Source organism: Triplophysa rosa, linkage group LG5 (assembly GCF_024868665.1).
Source record: "Triplophysa rosa linkage group LG5, Trosa_1v2, whole genome shotgun sequence".
Lineage (NCBI taxonomy): Eukaryota > Metazoa > Chordata > Actinopteri > Cypriniformes > Nemacheilidae > Triplophysa > Triplophysa rosa.
In genome coordinates this window covers 13598863-13619923 of record NC_079894.1, presented here as the reverse complement: position 1 = coordinate 13619923, position 21061 = coordinate 13598863, and the positions used below count along the sequence as shown (strand labels likewise).

The 21061-nt window shown below is 37.8% G+C and overlaps 3 protein-coding genes across 5 annotated transcripts; 2 read left to right on the top strand and 1 right to left on the bottom strand.

Moving 5' to 3' along the window:
• Positions 1-174: 174 nt before the first annotated feature.
• On the top strand, positions 175-4057 carry cdc7 (cell division cycle 7 homolog (S. cerevisiae)). Of its 2 annotated transcripts, none has more exons than XM_057334158.1 (12): positions 175-382; positions 598-697; positions 890-976; positions 1148-1283; positions 1470-1563; positions 1671-1813; positions 2146-2209; positions 2637-2717; positions 2799-3022; positions 3105-3187; positions 3328-3477; positions 3613-4057. In XM_057334158.1, the coding sequence occupies exons 2-12, from the start codon at positions 622-624 to the stop codon at positions 3933-3935; spliced, it is 1461 nt and encodes a 486-aa protein (XP_057190141.1). In that variant the 5' UTR covers positions 175-382; positions 598-621; the 3' UTR covers positions 3936-4057. The 2 variants fall into 2 exon arrangements, with proteins under 2 accessions (XP_057190141.1, XP_057190140.1); XM_057334157.1 differs by having other exon boundaries at positions 2146-2383.
• Positions 4058-4357: 300 nt separating this feature from the next.
• Positions 4358-11521, bottom strand: glmna (glomulin, FKBP associated protein a). 2 transcript variants are annotated; one of them, XM_057334154.1, is made up of 19 exons: positions 11447-11521; positions 10941-11007; positions 9537-9662; positions 8101-8214; positions 7886-7994; positions 7367-7616; positions 7188-7287; positions 6880-7061; positions 6730-6783; positions 6616-6646; positions 6411-6500; positions 6251-6292; positions 6076-6149; positions 5785-5869; positions 5583-5692; positions 5426-5489; positions 5221-5356; positions 5026-5102; positions 4358-4903 (listed from the first exon to the last, which is right to left on the bottom strand). In XM_057334154.1, exons 2-19 carry the CDS (start codon positions 10977-10979, stop codon positions 4808-4810), a joined length of 1779 nt encoding a protein of 592 aa, XP_057190137.1. In that variant the 5' UTR covers positions 10980-11007; positions 11447-11521; the 3' UTR covers positions 4358-4807. The 2 variants fall into 2 exon arrangements, with proteins under 2 accessions (XP_057190137.1, XP_057190138.1); XM_057334155.1 differs by lacking the exons at positions 10941-11007; positions 11447-11521 and having other exon boundaries at positions 8076-8214; positions 9537-9651.
• On the top strand, positions 11509-21042 carry rpap2 (RNA polymerase II associated protein 2). Its single transcript, XM_057334153.1, has 12 exons — positions 11509-11625; positions 11718-11763; positions 11909-12023; positions 12106-12204; positions 12615-12680; positions 12773-12861; positions 12998-13033; positions 13128-14037; positions 14781-14872; positions 15170-15250; positions 16122-16190; positions 20691-21042. Exons 1-12 carry the CDS (start codon positions 11571-11573, stop codon positions 20842-20844), a joined length of 1812 nt encoding a protein of 603 aa, XP_057190136.1. The 5' UTR covers positions 11509-11570; the 3' UTR covers positions 20845-21042.
• The last annotated feature ends 19 nt before the right edge of the window (positions 21043-21061 follow it).

Here is a 21061-nt window from a genome sequence, read left to right as displayed (position 1 = left end):
AACTGTCAGAAAAAAAGGCAAATAAAAAATGTATAAACTTAAATATAAATTGCACTTTAGTAAAATTAATCTACACATTAGGTCGATCAATAAATCTGAGAAAAGTGATTAAATACTATATGCAATGATGGACCTAATGTCACGTGACCCGTGTCTCAATTTTAGCGCCTAACTTGGAAGTCGTCAGAAAGAAAAGAGCTCACAAAAGACAGAGGTATTAAAATACCAGAATTTTCTCGTAAACATAAATGGGACTTTAAATCTTATAAACTGTGAGCTGAAAGTGTTTTGCGCCCAAAAAGGTAAAGTGACGCTGTGACCGGTTCTTTTTTTAACTCCCAACTTAACTCTCAACTCATTGAAGGGAAAAACAATAACTGAGGTAAGTTATGTAGTTTTGTGTATGTCTAACCTTGGTTTTGAATTGGATATTTATACATGATATGTTCGTATTAACGGTTTGATCTAATTAGACGCAATTGAATAAATCATATAAGTTACCTCTTGAGCTGTTATACAGTATTAGCTGACTGTAACGTTAAACAGTAACCTTAACCTATAAACTTTCTAATGTACCTAACATTGACACATTTGCAGCTCTGCATATTATTTTTGGATTAAATGGAAGCTGTGCCAAATCAACAGAGAAACAGCCTGCAAAATGTTGAGAAAAACAAAGCCAAAAACAAAATCCCCAGTGAGTGACCCTTGTAAATATTATTTTGTCTAAGTGTGAGAGTGATTATTTATTTACAAGTCTTATTTCAATGTAAAATGTATTAATATCATTTATTTAAAATCAAATCTGTTCAGAATGGTATTTTATTATAATGATTGAGATGATTTTCCACAACGGAAACTTTATCTTTCTCTGTTTTGTTTTGTTTAGATGATGTTGAGATGGATATTGAAAACCTGTATGAAATCCTGCCACAGCTTTCTCAAATCTTTCGTATCATAGACAAAATCGGAGAAGGTTTGTCATCACATTAATGCTGCTTAAATACTAGTTGTTTGAAATGCAAAATGACAGATATGAAGCATCTGCATTGATGGCATGCTTTTGTAGAAAGTATATGACTTTCATTTACCTTCTGCTGATTGACTTGAAGGAATGAACAGTTAAACAATATGATTGTCTTAACAGGTACTTTCAGCTCAGTATATTTGGCAGAAGCGCAGATGAATGACGGTTCAAGAAGGATGTTTGCTTTAAAGCATTTGATTCCCACCAGTCAACCGATGCGCATTGCTGCTGAACTCCAGTGCCTGACTGTTGCTGGGTGAGTGGTTGCTTTCCTACCATATCTTCTTTCTCTTATCACTTTTGTGTGTTCCCTGGGAATCAAACCCATGACCTTGGATCTGTCACCCATTTTTATGTTTTCTGTGTCAGAGAGATTCCAAATAAGATTTTCCTTATTTCTTTCATTTGAATTGAATTTGACAATGTACCTCACCCTTCACAGAGGGACAGAAAATGTGATGGGGGTCACTTACTGCTTTAGGAAAGAGCATCATGTGGTCATTGTCATGCCATACATGGAGCATCAAGCTATTGGGGTAGTGACTGCAATTCCTCTGCTTTTCACCCACATGATGATGATGATGATGATGATGATGATGATGATAATAATGATAGAATGAAATAACCCAAGTCTTCCTTGTAGGAAATTGCTGGATCACTGGCTTTTGAGGAAGTGAAGCATTACATCTTCCATCTCCTCAAAGCTCTGAGCCACATTCATAAGTTTGGCATCATCCATCGGGACATCAAGCCGACAAATTTCCTGTATAATCGACAGAAGAAAGAGTATGTAACTATCTGATATATACATTGCTGTGGTTATAGTACAATCTCTGTCAGGTATACAAACAATCACCACTATTCAGTGACAATAATAACTTAACTAATCACGACTTTGGGGTTAAAATCTTTACATGGGTATAAGAAAAATGTGCTATAGGTTTTTCAAATTTTTATTCACTATTAGCCATTTTACTGTTTATCGGGTGATGCTGCAATGTCCCATGTAGTCTCATTTAGTATGAACTGCATGCAAAAACTGCATGCATAACATTTATACCTGAAAAATGGAATTTAGAAAAAGCTGGCTGATATCCATCTGTCTCTCTTTCTCGCAGGTATGCTCTAGTTGATTTTGGTCTGGCGCAGGGCACTACAGACACCCAAATAGAACTGCTAAAGGTGGTGAAATCAAAAGCTTATAAAGGTGGTGGGTCTTCAGGGATGGTGAAGGATTCACTTGGAAAACAGAAACTTGTGCCTTTACCACCCAACAATAGAAATCCTGCTGTCCACTCCAGCATTAAAGCACCTGTTAAAAGATCCTTCCCACCCTCACGTGTTAAACACACCAAGGTGTCTGCACTGGTCTATTTGTTTATGTATTACATGTTGGTTATGAAAGTTTACACTCTTACGAGATTACCACTTTTTATTACAATTTTGAGAAACTTTTTAATTTATTGTTATTGGACAAGTGCACTTATGGGCTCACTGAAATGTATAGTAAAAATTTTAAAAATGATAGTGATAAGGAAACCCATATAAGAAAATGTAAAATATTGTAATAATAAAGTACTCTTGTTAAAAAAAATTATTCCTTTCAAAGGAACTGTTGGAATCAAGGTGTGTATTTGGAGAAAGAAACTTAAACAACACAAACACAAAGCCCAGCGTTGAGAAGGTTGAGGTTAGTGTGTCTTCACACTCACAGTATCTGATAATCTTGAATCATTTTTAGATTTCCTTCACATGTCAACTTGTGTTTCAGGGTCAGCTGTTAAAGCCGAACAAAGAGGAAGCAGTCCCATGCAAAATTGTTTCCACAAAACGTCGTTTAGTCCCTGTGAGAGCTCCGCTGAATGGTCAGGCGCAGAAAGACACTCCTGTAACTCTGACTCTGAGTGCTCAGAAACTCAACCCAGCCGCTGTCTGTCAGACACTCACCTGCAGCTGTTACATGACTGACCGCATCTGTAACGTCTGCTTGTCTAGGTACAAACTCTTCATAAGCTCCAAAGGTCATATCATTGGAATTTTCCAGTGTGCTCAATGAAGTGCTTCTTTTTTTTAACAGGAAACAGCAGGTGGCTCCTAGGGCTGGTACCCCGGGCTTTAGGGCACCTGAAGTCCTTACTAAGTGCCCCAACCAGGGAACAGGTAAATCTGACCAATGCAATTCATATTTGCATATTTCTCTGTGGTGTGGATTTCCAGTTTGATACTAAGTTACGTTTCTAAAAAGTGCTAAATGATGCTCTGTGTTATCATCTCTATTGATAAATCATATCTCTCCACAGCTATTGACATGTGGTCAGCAGGTGTTATATTACTGTCGCTGCTGAGTGGCAGGTATCCGTTCTTCAAAGCCAGTGACGATCTAATTGCTCTAGCTCAGATCATGACCATTCGAGGATCTAAAGAAACAATAGAAGCTGCCAATAAGTTTGGTATGTCATTGTCTACAGACTCTCTCCGATTAGTTAAAGGACTACGTAGAGTAGTATATTGCCTTATTTTATCTTGTCTTGTTTAATTTCACTTAAAGCTCACTGTAAATGGTATTTTTATCTGTTTGAATGCAGGAAAATCTATAGTGTGCAGCCAGGAGCTCCCTCGACTAAACCTGAGGATTCTCTGTGAGACTCTGAGAGGTTTGAGAACATGTGATGGGTCACTTCCTGCTGAGTTTCAAGTGTCACATCACCCAACAGATGCAGGTAGCGCAGCTAATAGAGGCTCACTCAGGAGTGATGAAGAGCTGCAGGAGATGGGTTGGTACAAAGTGCCTGATGAAGTATATGACCTCCTGGATAAACTCTTAGATTTAAACCCAGAAACAAGAATAACAGCCGTTATGGCACTGCAGCATCCACTCTTCAATGACATGACAGATTCATTGATGTAAATCCTTGTTATTTTTCTGTGCATGTTACACAAAAACACAATTATTTGTCATTTTACTGTACAAAGTTAATGTATTTATGATTTTTTTTGTTTCTTGCATCCCTTTTGAGAATCAGTTTTATAGTAAGTTAATTGTTTACCCTTAGAATGTATATATGTTTATATCCCATAAATATTTTTACAGATTATATCTGATTGCCTGTTTTAAAAACTGCTGGACAGGTTATGTTTTAATTTTTATTTTAGAAACTCAATTATATAGGGAAAAAATGCATCTGGGAAAACATTTTCATTCAAAGCTTGATGGGAACAGGAGAACAACACAGCCATCAAGTATTTAAATTCCGTTTTAACCTGCAATGTTCTTGCATAGGTAACAGTTTTTATATAAATGAGACACACACAGAGATGAACATTTCAAGGTGTTAGCAAATAATAATAAACATTTATCGTCATGTAACACAATTGACAAATCAAGATTTCAATTTCTACGTTAATATCAGAATACATGTACAAACAGACTTATACAATGCTATCAATCAAGTGATCAAGTCCTTGAAAATGTCATAAAAAAGTGAATTACAAACATTCAGATAATGTTACTATTATAATAGATGCTGCTGAATTGTTTAGTCTACAAAAGAGAGTGAGTGTTGCCAGTATTGAAGGATACAGTAAAATACAATTCAGATGTGTATAACTTGTCCAAAATGAATCACGTGTAGTCCATAGATTGAACCCAACCTAGAACTATCAGAAAACTTTCCCTTTTGATTGGTTAAGGGTTTTTTGAGGATCCGGTATTTTAAGAGGTATGACAGCATTAGCTTTATGGATAATACAGTTTTACATCAGAGCCTGACACTGTTGGGTTCATGACAAGGGTATGTCCTTAGCTTCAATAATCTCCTCGATTCTTGCCAACACACTCTCTATCAAGTCAAATGTGAAGAGAGCTGACTGCAGAACCTGAGGTAAAACAAAGCCATGAGTCGTTATGAGTATTACATTTTCTGATTCAGATCAATGCAAACAATGAGTTCAATTCCTCTCCACTGTATTACACAAGTGCATAATACACAAAAAAGTACCTGAATTTGCATTTCCGGTGACATGTTGGGTAGCTTTTCATTGCCAACGGTTACTGTGCAAGTGCGTGTTTTAGAGTCTGTTGAACACAAAATGAATCAGCATACCTGGCCAAATACTTTTAAGTAACAAAAACACAATAGTACCAATTTTACTATAAAATACTGTAAGTGTACACTTAGGTTTCACATAGTTACCTTTTGAACTAAGCTTCTTATTGTCTTTAGTGCTCTTCAGTTCAGCCTCATAATGTGCTTTAGACATGTTCAGACCAGTGCGCAGCGGCTTCAGATAGTTATCCTCAATCTTATAAAACTCAGTCCATATTCCTGTCTGTAAAACATTACATGACGTTCATATGAGATCACAGAGTTGTGTAATTACAGAATAGTATTAGCTTACCTCATTCTCCCATTCTTTATCTCTGATGAGCATGTATCGGAGGAGATTGAGTGATTCCATGATCCTGTTGGATACAGATAACAATATGCCAATTGTATTTTTTTGAATGCAAGTATGACTTGAAGAAAGAGTCTATGATTTGTAAAGAGGGTGTCACCTGTCTAAGTTCTGCAGAAGGTCTGTTTCTGGTCCCTGTGGAAGGCACAGCACTAGTCGTAGCAGAGGCAGCAGATGTTTGCCCAGGAACCAATCATTACCGTTACATGGCTAACAAATAAAAAGACAATCAATGGAAGTTCAGTGCATTATTTTCACGAATATTAACTGTTAAGTAGTACAAAGCATTATTATTACCATACCTTAAGGGAAAAGTCGATCTGATTTTTGATGTTTTTGATTAAATATCCCTCCACACCTGCATGGTGACTTGTTTTCAACATGCCTCTAAAAACAGAAGGGCATATATTAAACATTGCCAATATAAAACAATGGTATCTGATATCAACACTGACATTTTTGGAAAGGAATGGAAGTGCATTTGTATTACAAAAGTACAATATAGTACCACCTGATGGCATTGTTGTTCTGTGGCACCATGCTGTGTCTTGTGTTACAGCTAATAACGGATTTTTGTGTGATAGAGGGCTCACCTGAAGAACTTGTATTTGGCCTCCGTGCTGAATTTGTCGATACTCAGCTGGAACACTTTAAGGCCTTTAGTTCTCTGTGGTTGTGTTTGCAGCAACAAGCAAAAATCAACAGTAGCACAAACACTCCTGTCAATCCGATTTCGCAAATGACATCCACTAAAAAGAACTCACTTACCAAAGTCTGATCTGGACACAATGTCATAACTTTAACTAGGTTCTAAAAGAAAAACGAAACATCTTAGAACTAGAATATCAGAGCTCACGTAACACAAATATATAAACCTGTTGTTAAATTAATAAGTCACAGAAGAATGATAAAGCTCAGCATTGTGTACCTGTGGAACGCTGAAAAATATTTTCAGCTCCAACAGATCCACAGGTAGACTGTTATCTTCAACTCCAACAAGACTTTTCTCATATAATTCCTGGATAAAGAATTTAATTAAAAAATATATTGTAATAGGATGCAATACATCATTGTCATAATAAAACAGCTCAGTCTACAGAACAAAATTATAATGTGTTATAAGAAACACTTACTAATCCTTTTTGCAAACGTGATTCTTCAGTTCTTTGAAATGAAAAAAAAAAACAGAACTGAGCTTCAAACATACATTCATGTTTACATTCATTTTGTTATAACTCCATCATTACCTGTTTAACAGCAGCTCCACATATTCCATGTTGCATTGAAGAATAAAAACAGGACTATAAAAGGACATGCAAAAAGATCAAATTTTCAGTTACATTTATAAAGATATGTAAATTAGCAGTTATCATATGCTTATTAATATTTCACTGTACCTGAGTACAGCAGGAAAAATGTCCATGCCAATATGATGCACAAAGAGTAGGTGAGACATGCAGGCCAATGACTCCTTTGGATATCTGACCTCCTCTTCAAGAAAGCCTGGTACCTCCTTTCTCTTCAGTATATTACGACTTAACAAATCAGGGAGTGACTCCCCAATATTTGACAAAATAACCTGTAGACATGGAACATAATATACATAAAAGTATAACTGCGCTTAAATACAGGAACCCAAATGTTTTGTCTACATATTTCATTTGCATGCAAAACTTCATTACAGTTAATAAAAAGGTCATTTTACCAGAATCTCCGAAGCAAATTCTCTCAGAGGGGACTTCTGGAGCATGTATGGATCTTTTAACAGCACCTCTAGAAGCGGTTCACTCAGACTCTTCATACAGCTGGTTTTAAATAAGAACAACAAATTAGTAATGATGTGAAGCTTATGGTTCTGGCATGACTTGATAACCAGACACCTACAACTTAAGCAGTTCCACTCTGAGCTCATTGTCCTTCGATAGTCTGTTGTTATCCTTGACAACTTCCTTGATCTCTAGAACAAATGGCTTCACAAATTCTAGAAGAGCTGTGCAGCAACGACACAAGCCGAAAACATCGTCTTCCTCCTGTTCTTTGGTGACGGGCACCGGCAGTCTAACCACCTGACTGAGCAGCGTGGACAGAGCCATACCCACGGATGAGGCCTTCTTCACACCCATCCTAAGCAGTACTGTGTGGGGTTTCAGAATGAAAATTTGAGAAAAAAGAGGATTTTAGAGTTTATGAAACATTAAAATATTAGTGTAATACGACAGAGCTTTATGTATTGAATGAGATTAAAGGTCCAGTGTATGAAATTTAGCTGCAGTTTGCTATCAGTCACTATCTAGCAGTGAGGTTTTGCAACCAATCTCCCAATTTCACTTCCCTTCTCTCACCTATATTTTAGCTGAAAAGGCTCAGAAATTAGATGCCAATGAGAACATTAAGAACATTCACCTTTTTGTAGTGGCTTGAGAAGAAGGGTAACTGTGTCAGCAATAGAACTGGAGTCAGCATCCTCTACCTGCTCCAGCAAACCTATCAGCAGCTCTTTAGGACTTGAAACCTGTTTCACAAAACAACATTGCTGACTAAGTTAAAAGCAGCATGGAAACCTCCCTTTATTCATGACCAAATCGCTCATTACAGTTTCAGAATAAGACGGAAAACACCTCCAGTAGGTGTGACAGAATTGCATGACAGTGCGGAAGGTTTTTGTCTTCCTTCTTCAACAGGATCTGTATCAGTGGACCCAGCAGATTCCAGCCCATGCATCTCACAATTTTCTTCGATTTTAAAAGAAGAAATGTAGAAAGTTAACAACATATAACTATCAAAATCACTTCATACACCACAATATACACTCACCTAAAGGATTATTAGGAACACCTGTTCAATTTCTCATTAATGCAATTATCTAATCAACCAATCACATGGCAGTTGCTTCAATGCATTTAGGGGTGTGGTCCTGGTCAAGACAATCTCCTGAACTCCAAACTGAATGTCAGAATGGGAAAGAAAGGTGATTTAAGCAATTTTGAGCGTGGCATGGTTGTTGGTGCCAGACGGGCCGGTCTGAGTATTTCACAATCTGCTCAGTTACTGGGATTTTCACGCACAACCATTTCTAGGGTTTACAAAGAATGGTGTGAAAAGGGAAAAACATCCAGTATGCGGCAGTCCTGTGGGCGAAAATGCCTTGTTGATGCTAGAGGTCAGAGGAGAATGGGCCGACTGATTCAAGCTGATAGAAGAGCAACTTTGACTGAAATAACCACTCGTTACAACCGAGGTATGCAGCAAAGCATTTGTGAAGCCACAACACGCACAACCTTGAGGCAGATGGGCTACAACAGCAGAAGACCCCACCGGGTACCACTCATCTCCACTACAAATAGGAAAAAGAGGCTACAATTTGCACGAGCTCACCAAAATTGGACAGTTGAAGACTGGAAAAATGTTGCCTGGTCTGATGAGTCTCGATTTCTGTTGAGACATTCAAATGGTAGAGTCAGAATTTGGCGTAAACAGAATGAGAACATGGATCCATCATGCCTTGTTACCACTGTGCAGGCTGGTGGTGGTGGTGTAATGGTGTGGGGGATGTTTTCTTGGCACACTTTAGGCCCCTTAGTGCCAATTGGGCATCGTTTAAATGCCACGGCCTACCTGAGCATTGTTTCTGACCATGTCCATCCCTTTATGACCACCATGTACCCATCCTCTAATGGCTACTTCCAGCAGGATAATGCACCATGTCACAAAGCTCGAATCATTTCAAATTGGTTTCTTGAACATGACAATGAGTTCACTGTACTAGAATGGCCCCCACAGTCACCAGATCTCAACCCGATAGAACATCTTTGGGATGTGGTGGAACGGGAGCTTCGTGCCCTGGATGTGCATCCCACAAATCTCCATCAACTGCAAGATGCTATCCTATCAATATGGGCCAACATTTCTAAAGAATGCTTTCAGCACCTTGTTGAATCAATGCCACGTAGAATTAAGGCAGTTCTGAAGGCGAAAGGGGGTCAAACACCGTATTAGTATGGTGTTCCTAATAATCCTTTAGGTGAGTGTAGATGTCAGATGATATCCTCCTCACCTTGTTCTTCTCATCAACTAGAATGCTAAGAACTTGTGCACTGTCTCCTTGCTCTATGCAGGTCCTTCCTGCAGTAAGGAATACATCGTAGTCCTCTGGTGGGAAGCTTTCATCCTTGATTGCTTGCTTGAAAAAATACAGAACACATAACTGTGAATGCCTTATGTCAGTGGTTCTCAAATTGGGGGCCCCCAAGATGGGTTCAGGGGGGCCACAGTTTTTGTGACATTTTAGGAAATAAATGTTGTGCAACCGAACAGAAAAATAATACCCCCAACCAAAAGAATTGATGTTCCTGCACTGTATAATTGAATATATGTCTTTGGTTTAATTAAAACTCTAAGTTTAAGACCATAAGTCTTTGGCTGTGTCCCAGTTGGGGGGCTGCGTTCTTTGAAGGCTGCATTTTAAGACCGATTGCTTCACAGCAGCGCGGTCCCAATTCAAACTTTGCTTCAAATGCAGCCCAAAAATGCGACTTTATTTCAGCGGGTTTTTAAGCAGGGGCGGACTGGCCATCTGGCTGTCTTCCCGGTGGGCCGCTATCGTTTGGGGCCGGAACGGACGCTTTGGCCGCTCAGACGGATGTATTATAAATGCGAATGCAAAAGACACGTATGCTTTCCACCCCCCCGGTTGACAGACCTATCCATGCACAACCAACCATACCCCCCCACCCCCCATCGACAGAAATGTTGGAGGGTCGATGTGGGCCAAAAAATGCCAGGGCCGATTTTCCTTCCCAGTCCAGCCCTGTTTTTAAGGATAGAACGAATGTATCCTTCACAGCTTTGGCTATCCCGGGATTCATTGCGCACCTGTAACGGCTGGAAATTTTTAAATAATCATTCAAAACTTTAGTTAAATAAAAGTATGTAATTCACAAAAACGGTCCATTTAAGTGTTTTAATATTATATATGATGTTGTTAATTAACATTATTGGTGCATTATTGTGTTTTAAATGTATAAGGTTTGTTAATTTAATATACTGTTGGGCTGTTTTAATCTACATAAACGTGTCATATTCTCTAAAATAAAATACACATTTTCTGGCTCCGTATTTGTTTAAAAAAGTCAGAAACGATCTGCTGTGTCCTGCTGCTGTCACCACGCAACATGAGAAGCAGGTGACGCAATTAGGAAATCATCTGCGAGGCAAGGCCGTCTCAGTTCAGTTCGGTTCTTGGACTTTTGAGGCTGCGTGCTTTGAAGAAGTCCTCGTTTTTAAGTCCGCGACCTTAAAAGGTTGCAGCCCCCGAATTGGGAAACAGCTTTTATTTGGGGGGGGCCACAAAGCAATGCGATCCACACAAGGGGGGCCTTACAAAAAAAGTTTGAGAACCACTGCCTTAGGTGACACTTTGAGAATATTGTACCAATTCAAGCATTTTATACACACTTACACATCTCTGGACTACATCAATGAGCTGTTCCAAAGCCATCGCAACCGTCTTCTCTGATCAAGACTCTCTGCATGAAGAAATTATCATGTTATAATAACGTTTGCTTGATGCGATGCGTATATGGTAACTTGTTACAGAGACTACAGTGACGTTTTTACGATCAATCATTGCATCTTTATGAAGAGCAAGTCACTGTCAAGCTCTTTCTCACGATCAAACACAACAGACCCAAAGGCAAGGAAGAATAATCTTAACTTAGATGGATTCATAACCAAACCGCCAGTGCTTCAAAGTGACACTGTTTACACGTTTGTTTACAAGCTGATTTTTAAAGCTATTAGCCAGAGAGCTAAACATCTTTGTACGACTGGCTTCTTAAAATCAACTGTTTGACGGAAGACCGTGCATTGGCGTAGCCTTTTATAAGCATGTCTGATCATTTACTTTGTTGTTTGTATGTACAACTACCGATACAAATAAAAGGGGCAAAAAGCGCATGTACTTACGGCTATATTTTGAATAAGCAGCACCGCATGTTAGGGAAAGGCGGCGGAGTCAAGTGTGTGACTGGCGGCTTGCCGTAGTGCAGTGACGTACGCGGAAGAGTTTTTGTTTTGTCTGAACGAGAGCATGGAAGCTTGTGAAGTGACTAGAATGATCCGATCCTCAAAACCAAAGAAAAAAAGTACGATATAAAGAGTCATGTAGAGTTTATGAACAACTTAAGGCAACAATTAAAATGGATAACACATCGTTGTCTTCTTTTTCTGAATTTAGGTGGAAAAGGCCCCCAAGTGAGGTCAGCTGAAGATGAAGCGAGACGGTGAGTTGACGCAACTTTTAAAATAATATTAGCTCTGGTTCAGCCGCGTAACATCACCAAGGATAGTTTTATACACTGTAGGATCTGTTTACAATTTGTTCAATGTGAGTACTTGAACGGAATATTAAACTGTGATTTTATACAGGAGAGAGGCTGTTAAAGAGACTCTCAGACTGAAGCTGGAACTTGAGCGCAAAGCACTGCAGATTGTTGAGAGACTCTTGGAGGACAACATGACGGAGGAGTTCGTCATCACCTGTGTAAGCATATTTAATAATTGTTTGGCGTCATAATGTAGAGTTACAAGTTCTGAAAAGAGTGTCCTTTTATCTTCTGCTATAGGTATGGCACATCACTCCTGCCAACTACAAAGACACAGTGGAAGAACGGTCCATTGCAAAACTGTGCGGATATCCTCTATGTTCAAATAAACTCAACAATGTAAGAGCAATTTCTTCCAGCATCTTTAAAGGGACAATTCACCCCCCCCTAAAAATTCCATCATCATTTACTCACCCTCGAGTAGGAAAAATTACAATGGTAGTCAAAGTTCCCCAGAACTGTTTGCATTCCAACATTCTTCAAAATACCGTCCTTTGTGTTCAACAGAACAAAGAAATTTATAAAGCTATTTTTCCTACTCTAGTAGTCAGACCTGTTTGCTTGCAAGCATTCTTACAAATATCTTCCTCTGTGTTCATCAGAACAAAGAAATGTATACAGATTTGGAACAACTTGAGAGTGAGTGAATGAAGACAGAATTTTCATTTTTGGGTGGACTGTTCCTTTAATAGTATATCTGATCTAATTACATATTTCTTTAACTAGAGTTTAATTTAAATGCATTCCAGGTCCCCACCCAACAGTTTAAAATATCCACCAAGACCAATAGAGTCTATGATATCACAGAGCGTAAGGTATGAAACAATTGTTTCTGCTTTGTATTTATTTTTTGCAGAAATAAATGACTTTGTCAACATTTCCGTTTGTATTTGTCTCATTTTTTAAGTGCTTTTGTAGTGATTTCTGCTACAAAGCCTCCAAATGTTTAGAGCTCCAGATATCAAAAACTCCACTTTGGCTCAGAAAGGAGGAAATGTAAGATTAATCAAATTCATTATTTAATATGATTAATTATATAATAGGCTTTAAATATTAAAATATCATGTCACGTGAACTCTGAAATTTTGATGGATTTTAACAGGATTTTATTTTTAACCCCTCCCTTTTAAAGCCCTCCTGAGATTAAGCTGATGAAAGAAGGAGACAGGTTTGTATGCAAAGTTGTATTTTGTAATTTCTTGTGGAAGAGATGGTTGGTTGATTGTATGTGTATGAAATAAAATAAAACATTATCTCCACAGAGGCAGCTCAGGGCAGGAAGTAAAGTTGGTTGACAAGCCTATAACAAAAGCCAACATTGAGAATCCTTTCCAAGAAGTTGCTGAGCTTTCGAGGGACTCACCTCCCTTTGGTCAGAGTGACAGCAGTGACACTGAGCCAGACTTTGTCTCCAGTGTCGTTACCAAGCCTCATAAACATGCACGGGTACACTGGGGTAAACTGCCAAAGAAAGACGGACATACTGACAATGATGGGCCAAGCTGTGAAGAAAATGAAACCGCATGTCCTGAAAGAGCAGCCAGCGAAAATATCGTTGAAAATAGATCTCCACTACAGAAGGACCCAGAGATATCCAGTACAGAAGTTACATCTGTTAATTCCCATGTTGAAGGAACTCTGGAGCTCTTGAAACATTGTAATCTAGAATATGGTCACACTGTCAGCCATCAAGAGACTAATGTCCCTTCACAGCCCGAGACTGGAAACACCACCCCTGCCTCTGGTGGCCTGAACATCACTCAGGTGTGCATGAGTAAGAGAGGAGCCGCAGGCCTCAAAGGTCTGTTGAAGGATCATTATAAAGCTAAGTCAGCTTCAAAAGCCATCAATCTGTGTCTGGTAGAGCGTCTAAGGGAAACATTTATGGAATGGAAAACTGAGGAAACCATGAAGTTTCTATATGGTCCTAGTTACGCTTCAGAAACAGAGTCTAAGGCACAAGCGGAAGAGGAACTGGATGAAGATGACCTGGATGAGGCTGAGGAGGAGGAAGGCTTAAGAGGTCCGACTAAATCGAGTGCACCAGCTCCTGATTTTAATATGCTGCGACAAGAGACCGAGCAGCTGGAGCTGAGAGTGAAGGAGTTTTATAAAGGAGTTTGTGTTCTGGCTGAGGAGACGGATTCAGTCAAAGAGAGAGGAGACGAAGAGGTGAGAAATGTATCATTTCTTTTTCGAACGTCATGAACGTCTTTTGTGTTTCTGGTCACTGATTGTAACAATAATGAATTCAGCGCTGTCAAAAAATGTTAGAAAAATAAGTATACAGCTTACAGTGTTTTTTATATATACAGTTGTAAAAAAGAGTTTTTATAATTTTGTTTTCAGTTTTATTGTTTCAGTTGTATTAATATTTTGATTTAGCTTTTGTTCATGGCAATTTTAGTCAATCTTTTGTTATGCGCTTTTGTCAGTTATTTATTTGTTTATTTTATATTGCTTTTTATAATGTTTATTTTACTTTTTTTTTCTTTTCAGTTAATCATTTTAGTTCCTTAAACATTGCTGAGGTAAAACCTCATTTTAAGTATTAAAATAATATTCGACCTGATGTTTTATGTTAGTTGAATTAACAGAAATGTTTTTAGAATTTTAGTTTCAGGAAACTATAATAGTCTTAGGAAGGAATATTATTGGGCTTGTGTTTATGACAAAAAGATGATGTTTATTTAAATTAAATGCAGTTTGTCATTTATTGCAATGGCGTTCATATATTTTAAATGCTGGCTTAAGTGTCTTATTGGGACTACTGCATGTACCTTGTGAATTTAGTCTGTAGTTACTTAAACAGTCCTGTTGTGGGTGCTGCATCCAAGCATGTTGGACATTGTGTGAAATTATCAGCATTTCATTAATTTGTGCTGCTTTTGTTTTTCATTGATATGATCCTGCAGGGCCGTGGAAAGGATCCTCCTCTTCCTTTAGTGGATTCACATGCACAGCACCAGATTCAGAAACGCATTACTGTGGAGAAGCTAGGCAGGAGGTCAGTGTTAAAAAGCAGTTTGTGAATCAGTGTAATACAAACTTTTTCAGACAATTGGAGAAATTTGTCTTCACTGATTATATATACAAATTTAGATTTATGACATGACATGCAGTGCAGTGCAATCAAGATATGCATTACTTGTTCTCTGGGACTCCAAATATTGCAGAAGGGATAGCATTTCGTTTAAAGCAAGAAAGCAAGAGAAAGTCATAAAAATCCATAGGAGTTAGTATTAAACTAACTTACTACATTCAGTGTGATATTTAACTCTAACCTCCCTGTGTCTTTCCAAAGTTTGAGAGATGTTCTTGGACCCCTGCGCCTAACAATGAGTGATGTCATCAATGACATCAATAATTTGGTCAGGACTTTCAGGTGAGCTACATACTGACTATTTTGCAAATGTTATGTACCATTGCTTTTCAGAGGAATTCTGTGGTTTTCCTGTGTTCTTGCAGTCCACTTTCCCAAACAATCATTTCTTGTTAAACTCGGTGTTTATGGTTGTCTTTCAAATAGTCAATAGACTTCTTTGTCCTGAACTATGAAGATTTGAGTTTCACGGATCATAAATTGTAATTGGTCTTAGTGGTGGTGTCAACAGGAAGTAGTGTGTCACACTATGAACGTGATTTACCATGTTACTGAAGGGTACTTCACCCTTGGATTGAACCTGCTTCCAGGAATTCTGTTTCTCACCTCAACTACACTGAGAGACACTGATTAAAGCCAAAAATGAAAATTCATCATTTACTCGAGTTGTTCCAAATCTGTGTAGATTACTCGGTTTTGATGAACTCAAAGCAAGATATTTGGAAGAATGCTTGTAACCAAACAGATCTGGGGCACCCTTGAAACCATAGTAGAAAAAATTACAATGGTAGTCAAAAGTGCCCCAGAACTGTTTTCTTTCCTACATCCTTCAACAGAACAAAGAACTCTATAAAGCAATTTTTCCTGCTTTGGCAGTCAATGGTGCCCCAGAACTTTTTGGTTACAAACATTCTTTTAAATATCTTTCTCTGTGTTTATCACAACACAGAAATGTATACAGATTTGTAACAATTTGAGGGTGAGTAAATGATGACAGAAATTTCATTTTTGGGTGAACTATCCCTTTAACTTCTAAATGGCAGTTTATTTCCCTGTATGGTGCAAGTCCTTATGACTGGTGTCTCTTATAGATAAATGCCACTTAAGTGTATTTTTGCTAATGATGCTAGTAATTGTTCTTTTTATATTCTAGGTTCACAAACAAAAATATCATTCACAAAAGCCCCGAATGGACTTTAATTGCAGTAGTTCTTCTTTCAGTGTAAGTATCAAATAAAGACTGGTCAATACAGTAGAAAAATAAGATTTGCTTAAGAAAATATGAGTCTTGCTTTTTCGTGTAAAACTCTTCACCACAAAAAAAAGAGTCCACTCCTAAGTCTCTAGGTTGGCACATATGGCTCTGTCAGTGTTAGTTGATCACATTCCACATAAAAATGTTGATCCGATCGCTTAGAAATGAATAAAAGACCTGTCTGCAAAAAAAAACACATTTTGAGGTATCGGTCATGTCCATAGCACAAACAGTGTGGGATGAGTCAAAAGGTTTGATGAAAGCAATAGAGTATGCAATAGTAATGCTTGCAGATTTCCACAGAATCTTGAATTTTATTTACATTTTGGAATTCAACTTGTCCATTGTTTATCCACTTTGGCTATCCTTCCCCACCCATCATAATGTATCTCAAAACGACATATGTATTCAGATTTCTTACAAGTGAACATATTTGATATCTTTCAGATGTCAAACACATCTTCAGATTGCTTAGCTAATTATCTACCACCGCTTTGTTTTTCTCCATTGCTCATGCATGGGAAAGTGCCACATGTGTTGGTATTTGTCATCAGAGGTCAGCACGACTGTTCCGCAACCTAAGCTAACGTGTACTCATAAAGGCTCAGATTATTGCTATTGGAGATGATGCTTTGGGTTTATCTGATGACGGCTGTTGATTGGGGCTTTATGGCATCTCGGTGGCCTGCTGTGCTGTGACAGTGAAAGTATGTTGAAGGGAGATGAACAGCTGGAGGGCCTGACTTTAACAGGAGTGGACGGGAACAGTGCTGAGGAAATCAGGGAGCATTGTTTTCTCTCCAGGAACACACACTCTGCAAAGCCATAAGACATGAGATTTATGTCTGTGTGTGTATGATTTGGAAGCCTTTGCTTTTTTCAAGTTAATGTTTGTCTAATTGATAAAGATTTGTGATTCTAATGGGGATGTTTACAGTAATGTATTTGACAGCCACTTATAGTGAATTCACTTCACAGGTTTTTAAGAGTACATGGGAATCGAATGACCATGACCTTGTCATTGCTAGTACCATATTCTTCCAATTGAGATACAGGAAGGCTTATATGAATGATGATTTTTTTCCCCATAAGGCTTTTAGGGTTGAAATCACTATTACTAGTCAGATTTAGCATTGATAGTATTGACGGAATGCTAAAATCTTCCTAAATTTACATTATTTTGTAAATATACATTATAAAGTAATATAATGTATGTGTGGTATAAAATGGCAACAAAATCATGTTTGTACTGTGCCAGGTGGCGTGTATGACTTCCCTCAAGTTTATGAACGCTTGACAGAGCTACTAAACTAGAAGAGAGTTCCGTGCTGCTCCCTGTCTGTGTCAACATAAGCTTATATCTTATCACGGCCTGATTGCTGTGGATCCGTGATGTTGCAGTAAGAGCATGGGAAACATTCCACCTGAAGAGCCCTCACACAAGCCAGAGTAAACCACTCCCCGTTTAAAGATCTGCCTAAAAACACGACTCTGATTTATTATTGACTGGCTGCATGATTTTGGGAGGTTAACTGAGTTTGTTCTTCTAAAAACAGTTTAGTTTGTTAGGTTTACGCTTCATGCGAGCGAGCGAATGTGATTCAGTTGGTTAAAGAGAGACCCCCTTCCCATACATGTTTTATGTGTGTAATTTGTAATAACATAATTTTTTTTTTGTTTATGAAATATTGCGTGTTTTGATAGAAATAGCTCATTCTAAGGAAAAAAACATAATGCTTCATAATGTACAGGTGCTGGTCATATAATTAGAATTTCATCAAAAAGTTGATTTATTTCACTAATTCCATTCAAAAAGTGAAACTTGTATATTATATTCATTCATTACACACAGACTGATATATTTCAAATGTTTATTTCTTTTAATTTGATGATTATAACTGACAACTAATGAAAATCCCAAATTCAGTATCTCAGAAAATTAGAATATTACTTGACCAATACAAAGAAAGGATTTTTAGAAATCTTGGCAAACTGAAAAGTATGAACATGAAAAGTATGAGCATGTACAGCACTCAATACTTAGTTGGGGCTCCTTTTGCCTGAATTACTGCAGCAATGCGGCGTGGCATGGAGTCGATCAGTCTGTGGCACTGCTCAGGTGTTATGAGAGACCAGGTTGCTCTGATAGTGGCCTTCAGCTCTTCTGCATTGTTGGGTCTGGCATATCGCATCTTCCTCTTCACAATACCCCATAGATTTTCTATGGGGTTAAGGTCAGGCGAGTTTGCTGGCCAATTAAGAACAGGGATACCATGGTCCTTAAACCAGTTACTAGTAGCTTTGGCACTGTGTGCAGGTGCCAAGTCCTGTTGGAAAATGAAATCTGCATCTCCATAAAGTTGGTAACCACCTGTTCTTAATTGGCCAGCAAACTCGCCTGACCTTAACCCCATAGAAAATCTATGGGGTATTGTGAAGAGGAAGATGCGATATGCCAGACCCAACAATGCAGAAGAGCTGAAGGCCACTATCAGAGCAACCTGGGCTCTCATAACACCTGAGCAGTGCCACAGACTGATCGACTCCATGCCACGCCGCATTGCTGCAGTAATTCAGGCAAAAGGAGCCCCAACTAAGTATTGAGTGCTGTACATGCTCATACTTTTCATGTTCATACTTTTAAATTGGCCAAGATTTCTAAAAATCCTTTCTTTGTATTGGTCTCAAGTAATATTCTAATTTTCTGAGATACTGAATTTGGGATTTTCATTAGTTGTCAGTTATAATCATCAAATTAAAAGAAATAAACATTTGAAATATACCAGTCTGTGTGTAATGAATGAATATAATATACAAGTTTCACTTTTTGAATGGAATTAGTGAAATAAATCAACTTTTTGATGATATTCTAATTATATGACCAGCACCTGTACACCTCGGAAGACATAGTTATGTTATATAGGGATGCTGATGCACCGATATGTACATTTTGGCCGATAACCAATAGTTCTTTAACATTGGAAGCCGATAACTAATATGTTGGCGGATATACAGTATCTAAATATTAATATTAAATTATCTGAGTGTGAAACAAGGCAAAAAGTGGACAACTGCTTCTATTTGAATACATTCACTGCAGAAATCAAGGTAATGTTTAGTTCTTTTTTCACTGAAAATCATGTACAAGGCGTACTTTTCACTAGTTACAGATTCCTTAAGATTTAAACGTATTATTTTTATTTAATGAACAAATTATAGATGTACTTCCAGAGCAAACCAGAAAAGTTTTCTCAATAGCCACAGGTCTCAAGACAATATGATTTTCTTCCTATTATTTACACATTCATAAATATCTACATACCTACATCAACAATGTTTTGCTAATAGCAGTAAATGAATGATCATGTAAGAAAGACAGTACTGTACTACATTTCAACTGCGAGCAGCGTGCACCTGAAGTGGTTTAACCAGAGGAAATTATTTATAATTTATTGGCCTGCTTTTCATTTTCGGGCCGATGCCGATAACATTAAAAATGACCATTTATCAGCAGATATGGGTGAAAGATTATCGTGAATTCCTAATGTTATATTGCATTTCTGTCAACAGATCCTCTAAAAAAAATGACACATTGGGCATCTAAATGCAATTGTAAAATTTATTTGCGTAATTAGCTTCAATGTTTAACCTCTTTTATACAAGTATTTTGATGTTGCTTTATTTTACAGGCAAGGCTATTCTGACAATAGAGACTAACCTGCTGTGATCTTTAGAGCACACTGAGCACTGCAAACAACATCTTTATTCATAGCAAAGCTTTTATTTAAAACGTGTTGTTTGTTTTATGATTTTTATATTCAATAATATCAGTCTGTTTTAGGCTGTGTTTTTGTCTGCTCATCTTTCTTAGGTTTCAGGGCTCATTTGAGGCTTTCAATCTGTTTATCAGCAGAGAGCCTGTTATTTTCCCCTCATGAATAATTTGAATCCACACTTCTCTCTGCCTTATGTCAGGTGTGCCATTGGCCTGTTGTCTTTTATCAAGAGCAGTTAAATAATAGATAAAGCAAGAGAAACAGTAGAACAGGTTGAATCTGAGCTGCCGCTATAACCCATTTTCCTTTGAGCCACAGGTCTATGGATGGGTGACCTCTAAAACCAGCCTAATCACACATGTTTACACTTTTCCAGTTAGCATTTAATTCATTATTTCATGGAAAAATTTGTTTACTTAACATTTAATGTAATGTTTTTCATACTGTTGTCTTTAATATTTAAAGTATTTGTGGTCTGGGATAAAGAGAGATTACATTCAAAGAACATGTCGGCAAGTCTGCCTGTGTAAGGAATGGGAAAGGTCTATAATATTGAAATAAGCTCCTCTATCAAATGATGTAGTGACTCTTTTTAAGTTTGCGTTGTTGTGTAGTTTTTATTTTCATTAAATTTTGTTGAATTAATAGTTATGATGCATGGCAGTGCTGCTAAACACTATTTGTTTTGTAGGTTAACAGAAGTGTCACCATTGCTGAAAGAGTCCCTTGCAAGTCCATCATCAGTTGAATACATCTCCTCTTTGATGAGAGAACTGAAACTGAACGATAAAGATCTGCACAGCCTTGTGTTGCTCTTCAAGCCCCAAATCATTTCACAAGCATAATGTACAGCATCAAAGATTTACAATTTATAATAAATGCCAGTCTGTTGCACTGATTACATGGGTTGTTTGTTCTTTATACTACACTGGATTGAGATTAAGTCTAACTCATTTTCTATTATCAAACGCATGGTGTTTCATAACTGTTCTTATAGGGGCGGTTTCCCGGACAAGCATTAGCTTAAAGACTATTTAAAAAAGGTTCTATTAGGTTATGTAT